Source organism: Bos grunniens, chromosome 3 (assembly GCF_055505025.1).
Source record: "Bos grunniens cultivar Pamir isolate PY7600 chromosome 3, Bosgru_T2T1.0, whole genome shotgun sequence".
Lineage (NCBI taxonomy): Eukaryota > Metazoa > Chordata > Mammalia > Artiodactyla > Bovidae > Bos > Bos grunniens.
Window position 1 is genome coordinate 89,106,760 of NC_141167.1, and position 19,106 is coordinate 89,125,865.

At 37.9% G+C, this 19,106-nt stretch overlaps 1 protein-coding gene across 13 annotated transcripts in view; it reads right to left on the bottom strand.

Annotated features, from left to right (window-relative positions):
- Positions 1 to 203: 203 nt before the first annotated feature.
- The window catches only part of DRAM2 (DNA damage regulated autophagy modulator 2), a 29,959-nt gene continuing 11,056 nt past the window's right edge, over positions 204 to 19,106 (bottom strand). For 4 of the 13 annotated variants that reach the window (XM_086391747.1, XM_086391748.1, XM_086391749.1 and 1 more), the window contains 6 exons: positions 16,755 to 16,822; positions 14,979 to 15,118; positions 4,863 to 5,040; positions 4,257 to 4,339; positions 3,374 to 3,466; positions 204 to 2,853 (listed from right to left, as the gene is read on the bottom strand). In XM_086391747.1, the coding sequence (XP_086247873.1) occupies positions 2,746 to 2,853; positions 3,374 to 3,466; positions 4,257 to 4,339; positions 4,863 to 5,040; positions 14,979 to 15,118; positions 16,755 to 16,822 (670 nt within the window). In that variant the 3' untranslated portion in view covers positions 204 to 2,745. Of the gene's footprint in view, positions 2,854 to 3,373; positions 3,467 to 4,256; positions 4,340 to 4,862; positions 5,041 to 5,850; positions 6,889 to 8,810; positions 9,054 to 14,978; positions 15,119 to 15,645; positions 15,786 to 16,754; positions 16,823 to 19,106 lie in introns of those variants that run through there. The other 9 variants (XM_086391751.1, XM_086391752.1, XM_086391753.1 and 6 more) reach the window with 5 other exon arrangements.

Sequence of the window (19,106 nt, forward strand, 5' to 3'; positions counted from 1 at the left end):
AGTCTTCTGAGTAGGTGAATTCTCAGATAAACTGTATTTCAAATTACCATGCCTTGTGGAGGATACAACTGTTTACATTGGTAAGACCAATAATGCCTCAGAAAGACTTTTCCTTTGTCTTAGATCTATTCTACATTCTTACCTTCCTAATAAATACACTGTTTTAAAAACCAGCACTCTGGTTGGTTGAAAAAAAGACAATATTAGGGCAGTAATCCAACATTTATTCAATTTCATTTCATGGCAAGTCTGTATAGAACACTGCACAAGAAAAGTTGTCTTTCTCTTTCATAAATCCACTGAATATTTACAGCATGACACTATTCTAGAAACAGATAATCTTGGTAAGCAGGATAATTAAAAAGAGTTCTCACATTATATTAGATATCTAGGTTGATATTCTAAAAGCTGATTAAAAGAGAACTAGTTCAGGCTCCTACATGTTAGTCTGCCATCTCCTAAAACCCTGTTCTCATCAATAAGCAACTGATGTAAGGAGACAAAACTGGGTAACAGCATTCTTGTTTTTCAAAATCATAATGCTGAAATAGACACATCCATTTCATTTACATTTCATGACTAAAATTCATTCTTTTGCCTATACTTGACTAAAAGGGAAATGTTGTCTTGCCGTGTCTTTAAGAACTCAGGAAACAGTATCTGTTGATTTTGTCAGCTTAACCTCCTATTCTCAAAAGTCTACATTCAAAACCAAATTAACTGAACTACCTTACCCATTCATCCAAGCTATTAATACTACTATCCGATAGTGTTGGCAAGGCATACTTTGAGGGAGGGTATGGTTAGCTTCCATTACTTCAGGCTTAAGATAAGGGATGAAGGCACATTCAAAAATTTCTATTTATAATCTCTTTTTAAACTTATTCATATTTTCAGCCCACGTTATTTCTAAGGGTAAAAGTTAAATAATGAAATTAAAATACTATTCAAGTAATATTTTTTGTTTTTAAAATAATTTAAAGTTGTTACTGTACCTCTAAGTTCTAATATGGAAGCACAAGTCCATGTTCTTCCCTGTGCCATCTTGCCCCCACATAAACTATAATTTTACGACCTTTGATTTTATCTGTTTCCTTCTTACCATACTGTGGTCCTTCACAACTTAGATTACAGCTTCCTTGAGGGACAGCAGTCAGGACTAGATACTGTTTCACAGATGTGGTTGCACATGATGTGGTTGCACATGATGAAAATCATGATTTTCAGAGGCATTAAAAAGACGTTTTACGGTTTGTACTGAAAATTTTTTTCAGTGATGTCAGATATCAACCAGTGTTTACTGAAATGTTTCCCATGTTCACTGTTGCTTTATATAGCTAAACAGTATTGTATTCCATTTTCTATCTTATAAGTACAGAAGTCTTCAGAAACATTTACCTTTTTACAACCAGCAAGCTTTTCATAATTGAGATCTATGGTTCTACCATATAACCATCTTCCCTTAATTGCTCTCTCTTACACTTTAAACCTTTCCTTACCATCTTTTATTCTGGCTATGGATCCACTTCTTCTAAAAAGAAAAACCTTGTTAATCTTCTTCAGAGATTCTTTTGCAAATCATTTGATCACTGGGCACCTTACAGATGAGTGTTTTCTTCTGAATTTTATCTGGGATCTGTAAACCATTCTTTATCTGCACAGTTAAGGATTCAAGTAGAAGTGCTCCAATTACTTGCATGTCCAGAGAGAAACAAAATTATTTTGGTGGGTGCATGTATCATCATTATTCTACACCTAGTTTTTCTGGATTGCTGTTTCTATCCTTTAGAATTGGGGTTCTACAAAGATCACATCCCATTAAAAAAGGTCCAACATCTGTTCAAGGTTTCTTTTTCAAATAATTATAATTTGCTATAAATGAAATCTTAATGAATTCTTGAGTGTAGTTTGAGGTGACTTTTACATTAATTATACTTGCTGTTATTCAGAAACTTCTCAGCCTTGTGTCGGAACATTAATCACTGTTCTATACAAAATGTAACTGGAGTACATTTACCTATAGCTGTTTTTTTTCATTCATTAGTAATTAAAGTTTCACATCAGAGACTAACCTTCATGAAACAAGTGCGAGCAAGCAGGTGTGACAGACCATTTAGCATAGTATCTGGCCTTGTGGCAGCAATCAAATCAATACCCACAGAATATCTTGTGCAAAGCTTAAGCAATTAAAGTGCTCATGTGAATTCAGGTCTACTTCCCTTTAAAGTTGGATTCCAGAAGAAATAAATTTTATAAAGACTGTATGAAATGTATTAATATGGTAAAACTATTACTTCAAAACCCAATTCTAAAGGAGCTGTTGAGCATTGCTGATTATTTGGGGTCCTGAAATGTTTCTCTTACATAACTGCTCCGAACAAATCATGAGTTTTAATGGTTTTAAAAATGTGAAAAGTTGGATTTTGCAGACTGCTTGGTGCAGTTCTGGTTGTTTCTCTTTAAAAAAAAAAAGTAGAAAAAAAATATACAATGTTGTAGTCCTTTGGTTATACTTTCTGGGCTAAAAAAGTATAGGCATAAATGTTTTTACATGATCCTCTTGAAGATGTCCTTTAAAACAACATCAAATGTCTTAATTCATGTCTCTTGATTATCGGGATTCTTTCATGTCACAGTCAGCCTTGATTAAATGGTTGAAAACTTCAGAGCAGAATAAGTAACTTTCATGAATATCTCCCCAATCCCTGAGAATCATAATCACCAAAGGTATATTTTGTCATTTCATCATACATCTCTGGAAAGTAGCCATGTTCGTTCATTGTTAACAGGGCAAGGAGCAGTGTCATAAAGGGTTAATCCATGTAAAGTGGCTTCGACCCGTAAAGAAATTTTCTGGAACAGAAAAGAAAATTACATACAGAAGTTTGCTCCTTAAAGACAGATCACATGTTCAATATATTCTGGGAATATCTTGGGATCCAGAATGTAAACCAATTCTAATGAAGAACAAGAGAGAGATGGCTGTTGTACTGCCAAAAGTATCATCTGTAGTACAAACAGAATTGTGAAAAATAAGCTTCTTTCCTCAGAAGTTCTTTGGTTTTCTCTGGTTTCTATGAAGAATCAATAAAACTAAATGTGGAGGATGGCCTATATAAATGTAGCCTGAGTTGATAAAAACTCTGAGAGAATATCTGCAAATTTAATTGTTTTACAACCCTATTTTCAAGGCTTAACCTTGCTAACAGAACACTATTTCTCAAGGCACAGAAACAAATCACGTTAGAAGCTCCTCTTCTGGCTCACTGCTTAAGAAGTTAATTTTTGAAAAAGCGCGAGAGTTGCCTATAGAAAATTTCTTATTCCACCAAAGGAAGTTTGACAGCATATATCTAATTCTACATTTTCTTACCTGAAAATCACGAATGTAAGTCAGGAAAAAACCAAAGAAGGAAAGTGACATAGACCATTCTGCTGCCGTAGTAATCATGTGAAGCACATAACCCTTAAGTGACAACAACAACAAAAAAAACAGTTCTGTGAAATTTCATTCATATGACCTCAAATAAAAAACCTGTAATATTTATAAACCAATCAGTATTCTGAAATATCAACCCCTGATTTATTTGACATATCTCTAGAATTAAAGGTGGACATTAAAGACATCCTAAATGATCTATCACATTTTCATTTATAGCAAGTAAAATTTTCATTCAAATAACTAAGAACAGGAGAACTTAACTCTACAACCAAGAAGTTACTGCCTTTTCCAAAGTCATGAGCCATTAAATCCCACTAAAAAAGTTTAAGTAAACAATGCTCAGATTAATAGGTGGCTCAGTGGTATAAAGAATCTGCTTGCAATGCAGGAGATGCAGATTCGATCCCTGGGTCAGAAGATCCCCTGGAGAAGGGAATGGCAACCCACTCCAGTATTCTTTTTTTTTTTTTTGAGCCCGTGTGCCGGAGGGACCGACCCACACGAGACGCGAGCGGCTCGAGGCGACGGGCGCGGAGGCTGCGACTCGAGCTGCGACCGCGGGACCGGGCGCGAGGCGGCTGCGGCGGCTGTGCGTGCCGCGGGCGGACCCCACTCCAGTATTCTTGCCTGGAAAATCCCATGGACAGAGAAGCCTGGAAGGTTACAGTCGACAGAGTCCCCAAAAGTTGGATATGACTGAGCAACCGAACATGCACACATGCAAAAAATGCCCATGACAAACTTGATACTACATTTTGAGCATTAAAATATGGGTTCTGATTAGGAGTATCTAGTAAATTATTTCAGTTCTTACTTTGTCCTCAGGGTTCCAATGGAGTTTCTGTACTACATCAGCACCAAAACTGCCATTGTACAAAAGTGATGAGCAAGTCAGCACTATTAAAAAGAAATGTCAAGGAAGAATCTCAAGGAAGACATGTTAAGTTTAAGCTAAACTCAAAATTAAAAACAAATATCTTCAAAGATCTAAAAGGATCACACATATATTTGTTTCCAAGGCCCAAAACCATTTTCTTAAAGACTTCATATTACATGGCATTAGTAAAATTTAAAATGTGCCCATATTATTATAAAATGCTTCGCAGAGTCAGTTTCTCTTTGCTCAATAAATTCTTAGTTCTATCATAAGCTTTGCTACACAATTGTTCTTAAGGAGGAAATCAACTCATCTTTCCTATCTTTGAAGTGAGTATGATTAGGCTAGACATTATCTTTGCTTCTCACTCAGTTACCATGTCCCAAGTAAAAATTTGAATTTCATGATTCAAATTAATTTAGGATTTAGTAAACCAAGAAGCTCGCCCACAAAAGGCCTGTTTACAACATGTCAACAGTGTTCACTTAAATTTTGTTGTTCAGTTCCCTTTCAAGGGTAGCCACATTTTACAGCAAAGGATACTGCTAAATGCACTTACTCCACACCAGATAACCAATAACAGTCTGATCCAGAAGACTTGTTTGCCATGAATTTTGGGCTGCATTTGGTAGGAAAGGATAGTCTGAACAAACATATACAATGAGCCCATGCCAAATGTGAGCACAGCTCCACACACATGTACAGCAAAAAAGGTGGTTTTCTGAGAGGTAAAAGGAAGAAATAAGTCAATAAAAGAAACACCAAAAGCATCACAAACACAATATTTAAAAACACAAGTCCAGCAAATTCAACAGGACATTCACTGAGTAGGAAAGCTATGTAGAGTCTACAGATTATTTCCTGAGATAATTTTCTCTCAGTACTGAGAATAAACCTGAAAATTACAGTCATCCAAATTACTTCATATGCCACTAGTGAAAACATATAGTAATTACTCATTTACTCATTTAATCATGCTTATTTGGGTGCCTCTTATGTGTCAAGCTACTGTTCTAAGCATTCAGATATGAGTAAACAAATCAGATAAAAATTTGGTCCTCACAGATTACATTCAAGTGAAGGAACACAAACAATAAAAAATAAACTTTAGAAATAATTCCATATATGTTAAATAGTGATATGGGTTATAGAAAAAGAGTAGAACAAAGTGAAGAGAACTAGGATGGTTGGCAATGCAGGAGGCAAGGAGTATCAACTTAAATTTAAATAAAATCTAAATACAATTTAAAGGTTAAAGAAATTAAAACATTCTTGTTTCTAGTTTGACTTGTTTTGATAAATTATACAAGAGATTAGCATAAACTGCAAATTTTTTCTGTTACCTTACTCTTTGTTTTTGAATTATTGTTTTCCTTTGCCTTATTCTCATTAATATTTACATTTTACTTTTTACTATATATGTCCCTGTTTAAAAGTGATGACAGTAGCTTCCCAAAAATTCTATTATCAAAGCCTTTGGTTGAAGTATTAGGTTGGTGAAAAAGTAATTGAGGTTTTGGACCACTGCAACTAGGCTCAAACATATCTTTATTAATCAAAATAAGAACCATCACAATGACACATTTTTGCCAATGAGAAATAAGTTTGTTTACTCCTGTAGCATAAAAATTCTTGCCTTGAGATTCAACAAACTCTCGGAAAGCATTTTCTGCCTCCTGCTAGTTGTGGAAGCATTTTCCCTGCAAAAAGTTTGTCGAGATGCTTGAAGAAGTTGTAGTCAGTTGGCGAGAGGTCAGGTGAATATGGCAGATGAGGCAAAACCTCACAGCTCAATTTGTTCAACTTCTGAAGCGTTGGTTATGCAATGTGCAGTTGGATGCTGTAGTGGAGAAGAACTGGGCCCTGTCTGTTGACCAATGCCAGCTGCAGGCATTACAGTTTTTAGTGCATCTCATCTATTTGCTGAACATACTTCTCAGATGTAATAGTTTCGTTGAGATGCAGAAAGCTGTAGAGGATCAGACAGGCAGCAAGCAGACCACCAAACAGTGACCATGACCAAGTTTGGCTTTGGGAAGCGCTTTGGAGCTTCCTTTCAGTCCAGCCACTGAGCTGGTTGTTTCCCATTGCTGTATGAAATCCACTTTTCATCGCACATTACAATCCAATTGAGAAATGGTTTGCTGTTACATAGAATAAGAGAAGACAACACTTCAAAATGATGATTTTTTTTTTTTGCAGTCAGTTCATGAGACACCTACTTATTGAGCTTTTTCACTTTTCCAATTTGCTTCAAATGCTGAACGACAATAGAACGGTTGACACTGAGTTCTTCGGCAACTTCTCGTGTTGTTTTAAGAGGATCAGCTTCAATGATCCTCTCAATTGGTTGTTGTTAACTTCCAACAGCCAGTCACAGTGTTCCCCATCTTCAAGGCTCTTGTTTCCTTTACAAAATTTCTTGAACCACCATTGCAATGTATGTTCCTTAGCAGTTCCTGGACGAAATGAGCTGATGTTGCAAGTTGTCTCTACTGCTTTATGACCCATTTTGAACTTGAATAAGAAAATTGTTCAAATTTGCTTCATCTAACATCATTTCCCTAGTCTAAAATAAACATACAAATAAACAGCAAGTACTAAGTCATGAGCAAAAAAAAAAAAAGTGAAAAATGTGCATTAAAATAGTGTATAACATAATCACATTTACTTAAGAATGTATTCTAATAACAAACAGCAAAGTTCAACAATCCAAAATCACAATTACTTTTGTACCAACTTAATACAGTTTTCTAAACGGATGCTGTCTGTGTCACTTGGTTGACAAGATACCACACAAGATACGTGGCATGAGGGTATGACTCCCCAGTGTTCATGCAACACTATTTTCAATAGCCAGGACGTGGAAACAACCTAAATGTCCACTGACAGATGAATGGACAAAATGTGATACATATACACAATGGAATATTACTAAGCCATTAAAAGGAATGAAACAGGGTCACCTGTAGAGACGTAGATGGAACAAGAGTCTGTCATACCAAGTGAAATAAGTCAGAAAGAGAAAAACAAATATCGTATATTAACACATATATATGGAATCTAGAATGGACACGTAGACACAATAGGGAAGAGGAAGGTAGGAGAAACTGAGACAAAATGGGATTGACATATATACACTACCATGTGTAAAACAGACAGTTAATGGGAACCTGCTGTATAGTACCGGGAGCTCGGCTTGGTGTTGTGATGACCTAAATGGGAGGGATGCGGGGTGGCAGGGGCGAGGAGGAGAGGTGGGAGCGAGGTCCAAGAGAGAGGGGATATGTTCCCTGGTGGCTTAGATGGTAAAGAACTTATCAGCAATGCGGGAGACCTGGGTTTGACCCCCGAGTTGGGAAGATGTCCCAGAGAAGGGAATGGCAACCCACTTCCATACTCTTGCCTAGAGAATTCCATGGACAGAGGAGCCTGGTGGACTACATACAGTCCATGGGGTCACAGAGTGGGACATGACTGAGCGACTACACTTTCATGGCTAACTCACTTCATTGTACAGCAGAAACTAACACAGCATTGTAAACCAATTACATTACAATTAAAAAAGTAAAATTTAAATTAAAAGAAAAAAGAGGGTATGACTAAGGTAATAAAAGAGAGATTAGGTTAGGGGTTGGTTCTCTCCTTCTACAATCAACTATGCTAATTCACATACAGTCTACTTTTTTTAGCTGAAGGTGTAAGAAGTCTCAAGTATAAAGAAATAAAGATAACAAGTTATTTGGATTCCTTTGGAGAAAGTGCTACTTTGATAAGGTTTGGGATGTTTTAACTGGCAGTAAGTTATGAGCACTGGGAAGGGAAAAAATCATTGTTACTATCACCTTGGGTCACAAAGAAAAAAAAAGTTCAGCACCCATAAATCAATACAAAATGGTATTATCTTCTTGGTTCATGTGAATTTACCAGTATATATGGATACAGGCTGCAAAAGTGAAATTGACAGGGCTAAGAGCAGGATTTTTCTCCTTAAAAATATTCTCACATATATTTGACTGAAAAATATGAACAAGATAAAGGTTGAGCGTGTGCTGTGTTTAGTTGTTCAGTCATGTCCAACTCTTTGTGACCCCGTGGACTATAGCCCACAAGGCTCCTTGTCCATAGGGATTCTCCAGGAAAGAATACTGGAGTGCCACACCCTCCTCCAGGGTATCTTCCCAACCCAGGGATTGAACCCAGGTCTCCCACACTGCAGGCAGATTGTTTATCGTCTGAGCCACCTTGAAAGTTATATTTTATTTGGAAGACTTTCTGAAGACTTCATGTCCAGGAGGTAGCCTCTCAGATAGCTCTAAGAAACTGTCCTCAAGAGGTAAGGGAGGAGCCAGATATATATAAATTTTGCAACAAAGATGACTACTATTAATTAATAAAGAAAACCAGATATCTCAACTTAGTTTTGTGCTTTTCTATATATGGAAAGATGCAAGAGCCTGGGCTCACTGAAATCATTCCTTTGATAAGCACCTTAGCTATCTAGGTCCAGTATCCAGTCCCCATCCTGAGTCCCCTCAGGGTGCACTGCTGGGCGGTGGCTGCAGTGGCTGAAGGCTTGGCAGCTGGGAGCCCATTTGTCTCCATCCTGAGTTTTCTCAAGGCTCACTGTTGGGGACGACTGTAGTGGCTTGATGACTGCGATATTCTTTGTTTATTGACGTGGCAGGCAACATTTTTCATTCACATATTGATGAAGCTAAATATAGATATAGTCTGATGAATGCCCACATGTGACGAGCACACAGTTCCATCAACAAAATCCCATAGTTAAAAGAAAAAGAATAGAGAACATTCAGTACTATGTTTATAATCAGAATGGAGGTGTATAAAGCTAGTTTTAACTGACAGTACTTTGGCTTAATCCATTTAATTTTGTCATTTAGAGACTAGGGAAACAGCAAAAGATCTTGAAATGGGCAACAGATACCCTTTCAATAGAATGTTAGAGCCTGTGGGAATGATTCTATAGAAATGTTAATTGTACTTGGCTTTGATTAGGCTATTTTGCAGGGAGAACTTTTACAATGATAGACATTATGTGTAGAGATAAAAGTTAACTTATTGAAAATGCATAGTAACACAAGTAATCAATGTGACTAGAAAGGCATACTGTGTCCTACTGAATGCAACTGACTTTCACTTTGTGAATAATGACCAGTTTTGTTAGTTTAGAATCTATAGTTTAGAATCTATTTGTGAATTCATTTGAGCATTTCTTTTCTGACTTGTAATTGTATGGTACTCCGACTTCTTTTTGAAGTGGTTTGCAGTATCCACTATTCCTCTCATTAATTAACAAACTAAATGCAATCTTTGACACATGTACCGCAACAGTCACAATTTTATCTTCTTTAAAAATATATCATTTAGGACTTGCCTGGTGCTCCAGTGCTTAAGAATCTGCTTGCAATGCAAGGGATGGATACTGGTTCAACCCCTGGTCCAGAAAAATCCCACATGCCACAGAGCAACTGATTCTGTTGGCCACAACTACTGAGCCTACATGCACCCTATAGCCCATGCTCCACAACAAGAGATGCTATCGCAATGGGAAGCCTGTGCACTGCAACTAAACAGCAGCCCTCGATCACTGCAAGTAGAAAAAGCCCTCATACAACAACAAAGACCCAGCACGGCCAAAAAATAAATAAATCTTAAAAAAAAAAAAAAAAAAAAATATATATATATATATAATTTAACAAAGACAAAACATACTCCTTGACAAAGACAAGACAAATTATAGAGGTATGTGTGTGATCAGGGGCAAATGTTTGCTACAGAAATTATAAACCATGTACTGAATACCCTGTAATCTTCACCTAAATGTTTTAATGAAACTTAAAAACTAGTCATGTATGGATGTGAGAGTTGGACTATAAAGAAAGGTGAGTGCCAAAGAATTGATGCTTTTGAACTGTGGTGTTGGAGAAGACTCTTGAGAGTCCCTTGGACTGCAAGGAGATCCAACCAGTCCATCCTAAAGATCAGTCCTGAGTGTTCATTGGAAGGACTGATGTTGAAGCTGAAACTCTAATACTTTGGCCACCTGATGTGAAGAGGTGACTCATTTGAAAAGACCCTGATGCTGGGAAAGCAGGATGACCAAGGCAGGAGGGGAAGGGGACAACAGAGGATGAGATGGTTGGACGACATCACCAACTCAATGGACATGAGTTTGAGAAAACTCTGGGAGTTGGTGATGGACAAGGAGGCCTGGCGTACTGCAGTCCATGGTGTCGCAAAGAGTTGGACATGACTAAGTGACTGAACTGAGTGATATTCCTTCCAAAGTCTTCTTGAAGATAAATTTTCTAGGAAAGGAGAATGCCATGTGATAACAGAGGCATAAATTACAGTTATGCCGCCACAAGCCAAGAAATGCCAAGAATTACTAAAAGCTGAGAGAGAGGCATGGAATAGATTCTCGCTCTGAGCCCCCAAAAGGGAACCAAGCTACTAACATCTTGATTTCAGGTTTCTGGCCTCCTGAACCCTGAGAGAATAAATCTCTCTCATTTTTTAATATCTAGCTTGTGGTATTTTGTTATGACAGCTCTAGAAATTCAAAATAGGTTCCTGCCTAGTTATCCCTTCCAAGTTTCCTTGACGATAAATTTTTTCTAGGGTTAACTAAAGAATGTTACTCGCCATCTGGACCTACAGGGATTAGCCCTGGTAATCATTCATCTTCAACACACTCTGAACAGAGCTCAGGGCAGAGATTAGGAATGAGGCACTCTGTGTGCTGGGAGAAACTGGCACAACAGGCCTTCAGAGATAATTTTCAAGAGATAATTTTATAAACCCAAATTCTTGTATCCTCTCATACTTAGAAAAGCACTAACTTAGATAGTCCTGCCTTATGACGAGCAGCAACTTTCTATGAGACATGTGTTTGACTGAATGTACTCTTTCTCCAGTATCACATACATGCTGATGGGAACCCCCTTAACTTCTCTGGAACAGTTCCCCATAGCTATCTCAGAGGATGCCTCCAGGCTATCGTCCTCAGTCAAAGTCGCTGAGTTGTGTCCAGCTCTTTGTGACCCCATACACTGTATAGTCTGTGGAATTCTCCAGGCCAGAACACTGGAGTGAGTAGCCTTTCCCTTCTCCAGGGGATCTTCCCAACCCAGGGATTGAACCCAGGTCTCTCGAATTGCAGGCGGATTCTTTGCCAGCTGAGCCACAAGGGAAGCCCTCATAAGTCCCCAAATAAAACTGCAATTCACATCTCTCACATCTCTCACATGGTATATTTTTATTTCAGTCGACACACTAGGATGGGAAAAATTCCTAAACACTGAGGACACATATTTGTTTTGCTGCATTTTTTTTTTTTTTGATTGCTTGGCTGTACGCTTGCAGGATTTTAGTTCTCCAACCAGGAATTGAACTCAAGCCCTCTGAAAGAGAATCCGTCTGCCAATGCAGGAGACACAAGAGACGTGGGTTCAATCTCGGGTTCAAGAAGATTCCCTTGAGCACAAAGTGGCAACTCACTACAGTATTCTTGCCTAGAAAATTCCATGGACAGAGGAGCCTGGCTGGCTACAGTCCATGGGACCGCAGAGAGTTGGACATGACTGAGTGACCGAGCACACATATACAAAAACTTTGGCAGTGAAAGCACAGAGTCCTAACCACTAGACCACTAGAGAATTCCCTTGCTGGATGCTTTTATACACACTTGTTTTCAAAGAAATTAAATACTGTATTTTTTTAAGTCAGAGTTTTCAAAGGCCATATTGTAATTATTAGGTCTCTTTCAATGCAGACGATCACAGTAATCACAGGGAATTTTTTATCCATCCTGCTTAGTTCCTTTAGCCCCTCTCAATAAGTTACTAAATATTATACTTAGTATGAAAGCATGTCTGTGCTAAGTACTATGTTAGGTTCTGGGTATACAATGGTGAATGAAACCACTGAACTATACTTAAAGGAGAAATATATCAACTTAAAAATTAAAAATAAATTTAAAAAACATAAATAAAAGATTATACTACCAGAAGTGCTGCAAAGAATTCGTTTTCAGATAATTAGAGAACACAAAGAAAGAAAACCTGAAATTTACAAGAGGAAATCTACTGACAAAAAAGACTGCCCTGAGAAATAAAGTCTGCCTACATCTATTTAGGCTTGGTTTGTAGCATGTGCAACAGAAGAAACAATGTATGAAACAGAGTTAAGTAAACCTTATTCAAGGAACACTGAAAGACCCCTGCTATGTGAGAGTTGGACTGTGAAGAAGGCTGAGCACCGAAGAATTGATGCTTTTGAACTGTGGTGTTGGAGAGATTCTTGAGAGTCCCTTGGACTGCAAGGAGATCCAACCAGTCCATTCTGAAGGAGATCAGCCCTGGGATTTCTTTGGAAGGAATGATGCTAAAGCTGAAACTCCAGTACTTTGGCCACCTCATGCGAAGAGTTGACTCACTGGAAAAGACTCTGATGCTGGGAGGGATTGGGGGCAGGAGAAGAAGGGGACGACAGAGGATGAGATGGCTGGATGGCATCACCGACTCGATGGACGTGAGTCTGGGTGAACTCCGGGAGTTGGTGATGGACAGGGAGGCCTGGCATGCTGTGATTCATGGGGTCGCAAAGAGTCGGACTCGACTGAGCGACTGATCTGATCTGACCTGATGTATAATATAAGGAGGGGCAATGATGCAGCATGAGGCTATACAGGTAGACAGCAGTCAGATCTCACAGGACCTTTTGATTAATTAAGCAACTTGGCAGTTTAACAAATTATTTTTTTCTCTCTTGATTTTCTCTCTTTTCAAGTGACCTTGGACCTGTGAGCTTTAAGCAGGGGTACAAGGAAACAGGAATGAGGTGTACATGTATTTCTAAAAGATTACTTCGGCTGCAGCATCAAATTAAAGGGATATAACACCGAATGCAGAAGAACTATTAGGGAGGCTATGGCAGTAATCCAAAGGAGAGGTGGTGAAATCTAAACTGGTTGAGAAGGAGATGGTAGAGACAGTAGGGAAAAAAAATGGAGAAGCAGATGATTACAAGAAATATTTAAGAGATAAACCAACAAGTCCCTACTTTAAAATAAAGTGCTTGCCTCTCTTCCAATTTAAGCTCTGCACCTATAAATCCTTTGTAGACCTGGTTTGTATACAGTTTTTCCTATATGAATCAACTAGAGTTTGTCTCTGCAAGAGAGAAGTGGGGAGAAGAGAAAGAGGCATTTAACTCACCATTTTAAATAAGCAGTGAAAGTTTACATTAGAAAGGAAGGAAGGAGAACTGTTTGCTATGTGAGTAATGCTACAGGGTTTGCTTATAAACAGGCAATGAAGCCATGAGTAAAAGATGTAGAGCATATTCATTCAACAGGTCCAAAGCTGCATGAAAATAGATATTATCAAGAGAAAAAGTAATTTGAATCAAAATTACAAGGTCAATGAGACCCTTGTGATGAATGTGAATTAGAATGGAAGCTGAAAATAAAGAATGTATACAAATATGAACTGTTTTAATGGCTGAATGAGATTAAGGGAGAAAGGCAGTTTTGCATGGGTGCTATTAGGAACTCCCACTGGAATTCACTGGGCTGTGTAAAAAAGTATCAGCTACTAATAGAAGTAGTATGTTAAACGTGAAGGTCACTTTGCAATCCATTTTTACTATACAGTGATGAAGACTCTTGAGAGTCCCTTGGACTGCAAGGAGATCCAACCAGTCCATTCTGAAGGAGATCAGCCCTGGGTTTTCTTTGGAAAGAATGATGCTAAAGCTGAAACTCCAGTACTTTGGCCACCTCATGTGAAGAGTTGACTCACTGGAAAAGAGTCTGATGCTGGGAGGGATTGGGGGCAGAAGGAGAAGGGTTCGACAGAGGATGAGATGGCTGGATGGCACCACTGACTCGATGGACGTGAGTTTGAGTGAACTCCGGGAATTGGTGATGGACAGGGAGGCCTGGCATGCTGCGATTCATGGGGTTGCAAAGAGTCGGACACGACTGAGAGACTGAACCAAACCGACTGAACTGATGAGAGATATTGTTAAATTGATCAATGGATAACTGGAGCAAAGAATCACTATCCAAATACTAAAAACCCTGAACTATACAAATCGACTACAGAAGGCAGGACCATATTTGTGGTAGACAGCTAGCTAGCTGTCCACACAAATTTCTGTATCTCTTCCATAGTATAGAGTTGCCCTGGGAATTGCTGCCCAGCAAGATTTTATTTCCCAGCCTTTCTTGTATCTAGCAAAAGTGAATGTGAGTAGAACCATGTGAGTCACTGCCAGGTCAAAGTTTTTAAAAAGCAGGTGTGAATTCTGCATGTTCTCTTTGTTTCAGGCAGCTAAATGCAGAAGACAAAAGAGTCTTAAGGATTTGCAAGGCCCAAAGATGGGCAGTGTGTGGACCTTAAATCACTGTGGAAGGTAAGCCATCTACCAACCAAAAATACCAGCATGTGATGCATCTATGTGAAAACTAAACTTCAACTGTGTTAAGACACTGAAATTGTGACTTTGTTATAGAAGCAAGCATTACTCTAATATCTGCTTGGATTATGTAACTGGATCTTTAGGTTTCCTTTTTTAGCATGTATTTTTATGTACTTCAGGAAAATACTTACGCTAGGCTAAAACACAAACCTGGAAGTTTGCCACAAGAGAAAGTCCTAAACAACTCAGTAATCCAAGTACAAGGCCAGCCTTGTTTAATCTGATGATTCGATTCTCTTCAGGATTCAGAGCATGAACTTGCTTATAACGAACATAAATGGTCGCAACGCCTGGAAAAAGACAATTGGAAAAACAAAAAGGTAATAAATAACTAAGGAATAAAGTTGCCGATAAAAAGCTCACAAAAGTCAGTGGTATCTAGAAACATGGAGTCCCCCCACAACACCCCCCGCCCTCCGCCTGCACTCCACCCCTTGACCTCGCTGCATGTGGGATCTTAGTTCCCTGACCAGGGATCAATCCCATGCCCCCTGCATTGGAAGCTCAGTCTTAACCACTAGACCACCAGGGAAGTCTCAAGAAACATAGTTTCCTTTTTAAAGATAATCTGAGAGAAGAAAAAACAAAACAAGCAAAAAACCAGCTGTAGTTTCTAAAGAACTTTTAAGATTGTACTGTAAAACTACTATTATCTCTGTGTGACTGAGCAAGTTCTTTGCTTCCTGTGGGCCTCATGTTAAAAATATTTTGGAAAAATTTAAGAGGTGCATTTGATGTTTTCTGAAAATCTCTAATACATGTTATATAAAACACAAACTGGGGGTTTCCCAGGTGGTGCTAGTGGTAAAGAACACACCTGCCAATGCAAGAGATATAAGAGACGTGGATCCCTGTGTCAGGAAGATCCTCTGGAGGAAGGGATGGCAACCACGCCAATATTCTTGCCTGGAGAATGCCATGGAAAGAGGAGCCTGGCAGGCTACAGTGCTTAGGGTCCTAAAGAGTCAGATATAACTAAAGCAACTTCACACAAATTATTACATATGATTAGCATTAAAGTCTAAAGTAATTCGTTTGAAGAATATGGATAAGATAGACACAGGCAAAAAAACATCAAAGGATTATTTGCCTCAATCTCATTTCATTTCTAATTGCTACAACTTGGCTCAGATACAGCAGTCATTAACATAGGAAAAAAAACACAAAACCCCACTTGACTGTCCTTACTGGTTAAGAAAGGGCCAAATTAAACCTTCCATTGCAAAAATATTGCCAAAGAACTAAAAGTGTAGGAAACATAACAGAGATATACTTTTGTAGAGACATATTTCTGAAAACTTTAGTTACAAGATGAACTTCTGTACTCTGAAATAATTTTTTTAACTTAAGTGTTTGCCCTGAGCAAATAATAAACATGATATGGAAAAATGCAAATATTTAAAACAATCGCAATTGGTGGAAAAAGCATTATTTTAGTAAACCATTAATTAAAAAATTAGCTCAAAAAATAATGAAAGGAATGTAAAATAGTATAGTAGAACTGCATTTCTTTGGTATTAGAATATCGCTCAAAAATCAAAACAGAGTTTCATAGCTGTTCGCAAACTTCTCAATCGTTTATCTTAAAGGAATTTTGTTGAGGTTAGTTGTGGTCAGTGTGTTGACAGCTCTTTGTCCTCTACTGGTTATTTAAGAAATCCCCTTAAGACCTCAAGGAATATTTGGTTATACTTTACAGCTTCTATTTGCATGAGTAGTCAAATAGCTCTATAGATATTTTTAAAAGATTTACTTCCATAATTTAGCATTTCTAGACATTGTTTTTACTTTAAAAGAAACATATCTGTCATCAATAATTTAGTGATAACCCTCCTTCAGTGAAACTAGCAAGTAAAACAAATAACCGAACAGTAAAGGGCAATTCAGCTATAAATTTTGATTCCCAAAATCATTCTTACTACTTACATAAAACTGCGGCGATATTTAACATTGCCCCAAACAAGCATTTTTCTGGAGCCACTGTACCAGTGTCACTAGAAGAAAAAAAAAAAAAAGGTATGAGAATTTCTCATGTTAGATAGACACGTGTATTTCTTCTAATGGATAAGAAACAAAAGAGGTTATTTCAAATCCTTTATCTTTTTATAAATTCCATGACTCAACTCTTAATTTTATAATGAGAACATGACAATTTCAGCTCTCAATATTTAATGTTCACTTTTTTCTCATATCACTTACGGTTATTTCTTTTTCATATAATAGAATTCACTATAAATTGATAAAATAGCTATCCTTGTCATGTTGAGGCTGCATTACTAACTTACATCAGTCAGGCAGCATGTTTATCTGTCTCACCTGAATATTCCCTAAATACCAAAGATCCTTTCAGATTCTTTGGACATCTGTTGTTCTCTGCCTATAATTAAAACCTAATTGTTTCTTGATTACTTTTTAAAAATATTTATCTAGCACCTAACAGGATTGTCAGACAGCATTTTAGGGACAAAAACACTGTGGAAATAAAAGAGACAAAACCCTTGCCTTTGCCCTTCTGGAGATTCCACTCAAGGCCAGTTTTGAGTTCTCTCCTCTCTACAGCTTAGGTGACTCACGCAGCTTCCACTCCAGACTTCTATTAAAATCACAGATCACACTGGATTGCAATGTGTCTGTTTACATGCCTGTCTTTGAGTGCAGGATGAAATGCATAGATCCTGATTAACAGCCCACCATTTACTAACTGGGGAACCTTGAGTATGTTCTATGTATACGGTTCTCCCCTATCTAAAATATGGAGCTATCAATTTCTTCCCAGACTTATCAGATCAACATAAGGAAACGAAACTGTGGTCATGCATGCAAAGTATCTAGCATAGCTGCAGGCACACAGAAGACACTCTGTGAATGTTAGCTCCTTCCCCTTTCCTCAAACTACTGAAAAGATTAAAAAGACAAAGTCTTTATCCTCAAATTGAAGTAATATAGGAAGGAGATAAGAAGGATCTCAACCCTGATAATGGTAATTCAAAAAAAAGAGGAAAGTCATATCCACTAAGGAATCAATAATAAATACCTGGTGAATATTTGGATCAGGTTTAGGAAAGTAAAGTATCAAATACTGATTCTAAGGATTGCTCCTTTCCACTCTACAATGTTTCTTAAGACACAAAAGATTTTGTTACTCTTTGATCATCTTCAGAGAGTGGGGATTGTCTTTGCTTCTACCTTTCAAATTTTCAAGAATAAATGCATATGTATTATTCTTATAATCAGAAAAAAATCCATGGAACTTCCTTGGTGGTCCAATGGTTAAAACTCTGTGCTTCCAAAGCAGGGGGCATGGGTTTGATCCGTGGTCGTGGAACTAAGATCCCACATGTTGCATGGTATCACCAAAAAATAAAAATAAACTAGAAAAAAAAATCCATAATTTTAACTGTGATATTCCAAATGATGCTCCTGTTTTAGATTACCCATAAGTAAATAACTTATGGGGCTTCCCAGGTGGCTCAGATGGTAAGGAATCTGCCTGCAATGCAGGAGACATGGGTTCAATCCCTGGGTCAGGAAGATCCCTCGGAGAAGGGCATAGCAAACCACTCCCGTATTCTTGCCTGGAGTATTCTATGGACAGAGGAGCCCGGTAGGCTACAGTCCATGGGGTTGCACAGAGTCAGACACAACTGAGTGACTAACACTTTCACTTTCAAGTAAATAACAGCATGCACTTCCAAGATGGCTGGCTAAGTGTGCTCTGGATCAGAATGACAAACTGGCCTACAAATAAAAATAGCCAAGCCCATCACCTCATCAGCATTGCATTTCAACCCAGTGGTCATTACACATCATTAAAAAAAATTATCTGATCACTATTTTATGTTATTTATATTATTGCATATATTAAATACAAGTTCTTTTCTTTTTTTTTGGCCACATAGCATGGTTTGTGGGATTTCAGTTCCCCAACCAGGGATCAAACCCAGGCCCTTGGTAGTGAAGTGAGGAGTTCTGACCACTGGACCACCAGAGAATTCCCAAATAAGTTTAAATATTTTGAAATATAAAATACATAGACATTCTAACAGTTTCTTCTTATACCCCAGTGGCTAGTCTCAGGAACCCTTCCTACACATTCATAACTTGAACCAAGAGAATACCTGAAGCACACTTGCAGAATTGTCTCTGAACTGTGAATTATCCCTGAAGTGAAATTTATATTTGGTTATGTCATATGGGGAGTGTAACAATGAAGTCTTTCAGGTAGGGTCTATGAGCTGAAAGGAACTTCACAGAGTATCTAGTCTAACTCTATCATTT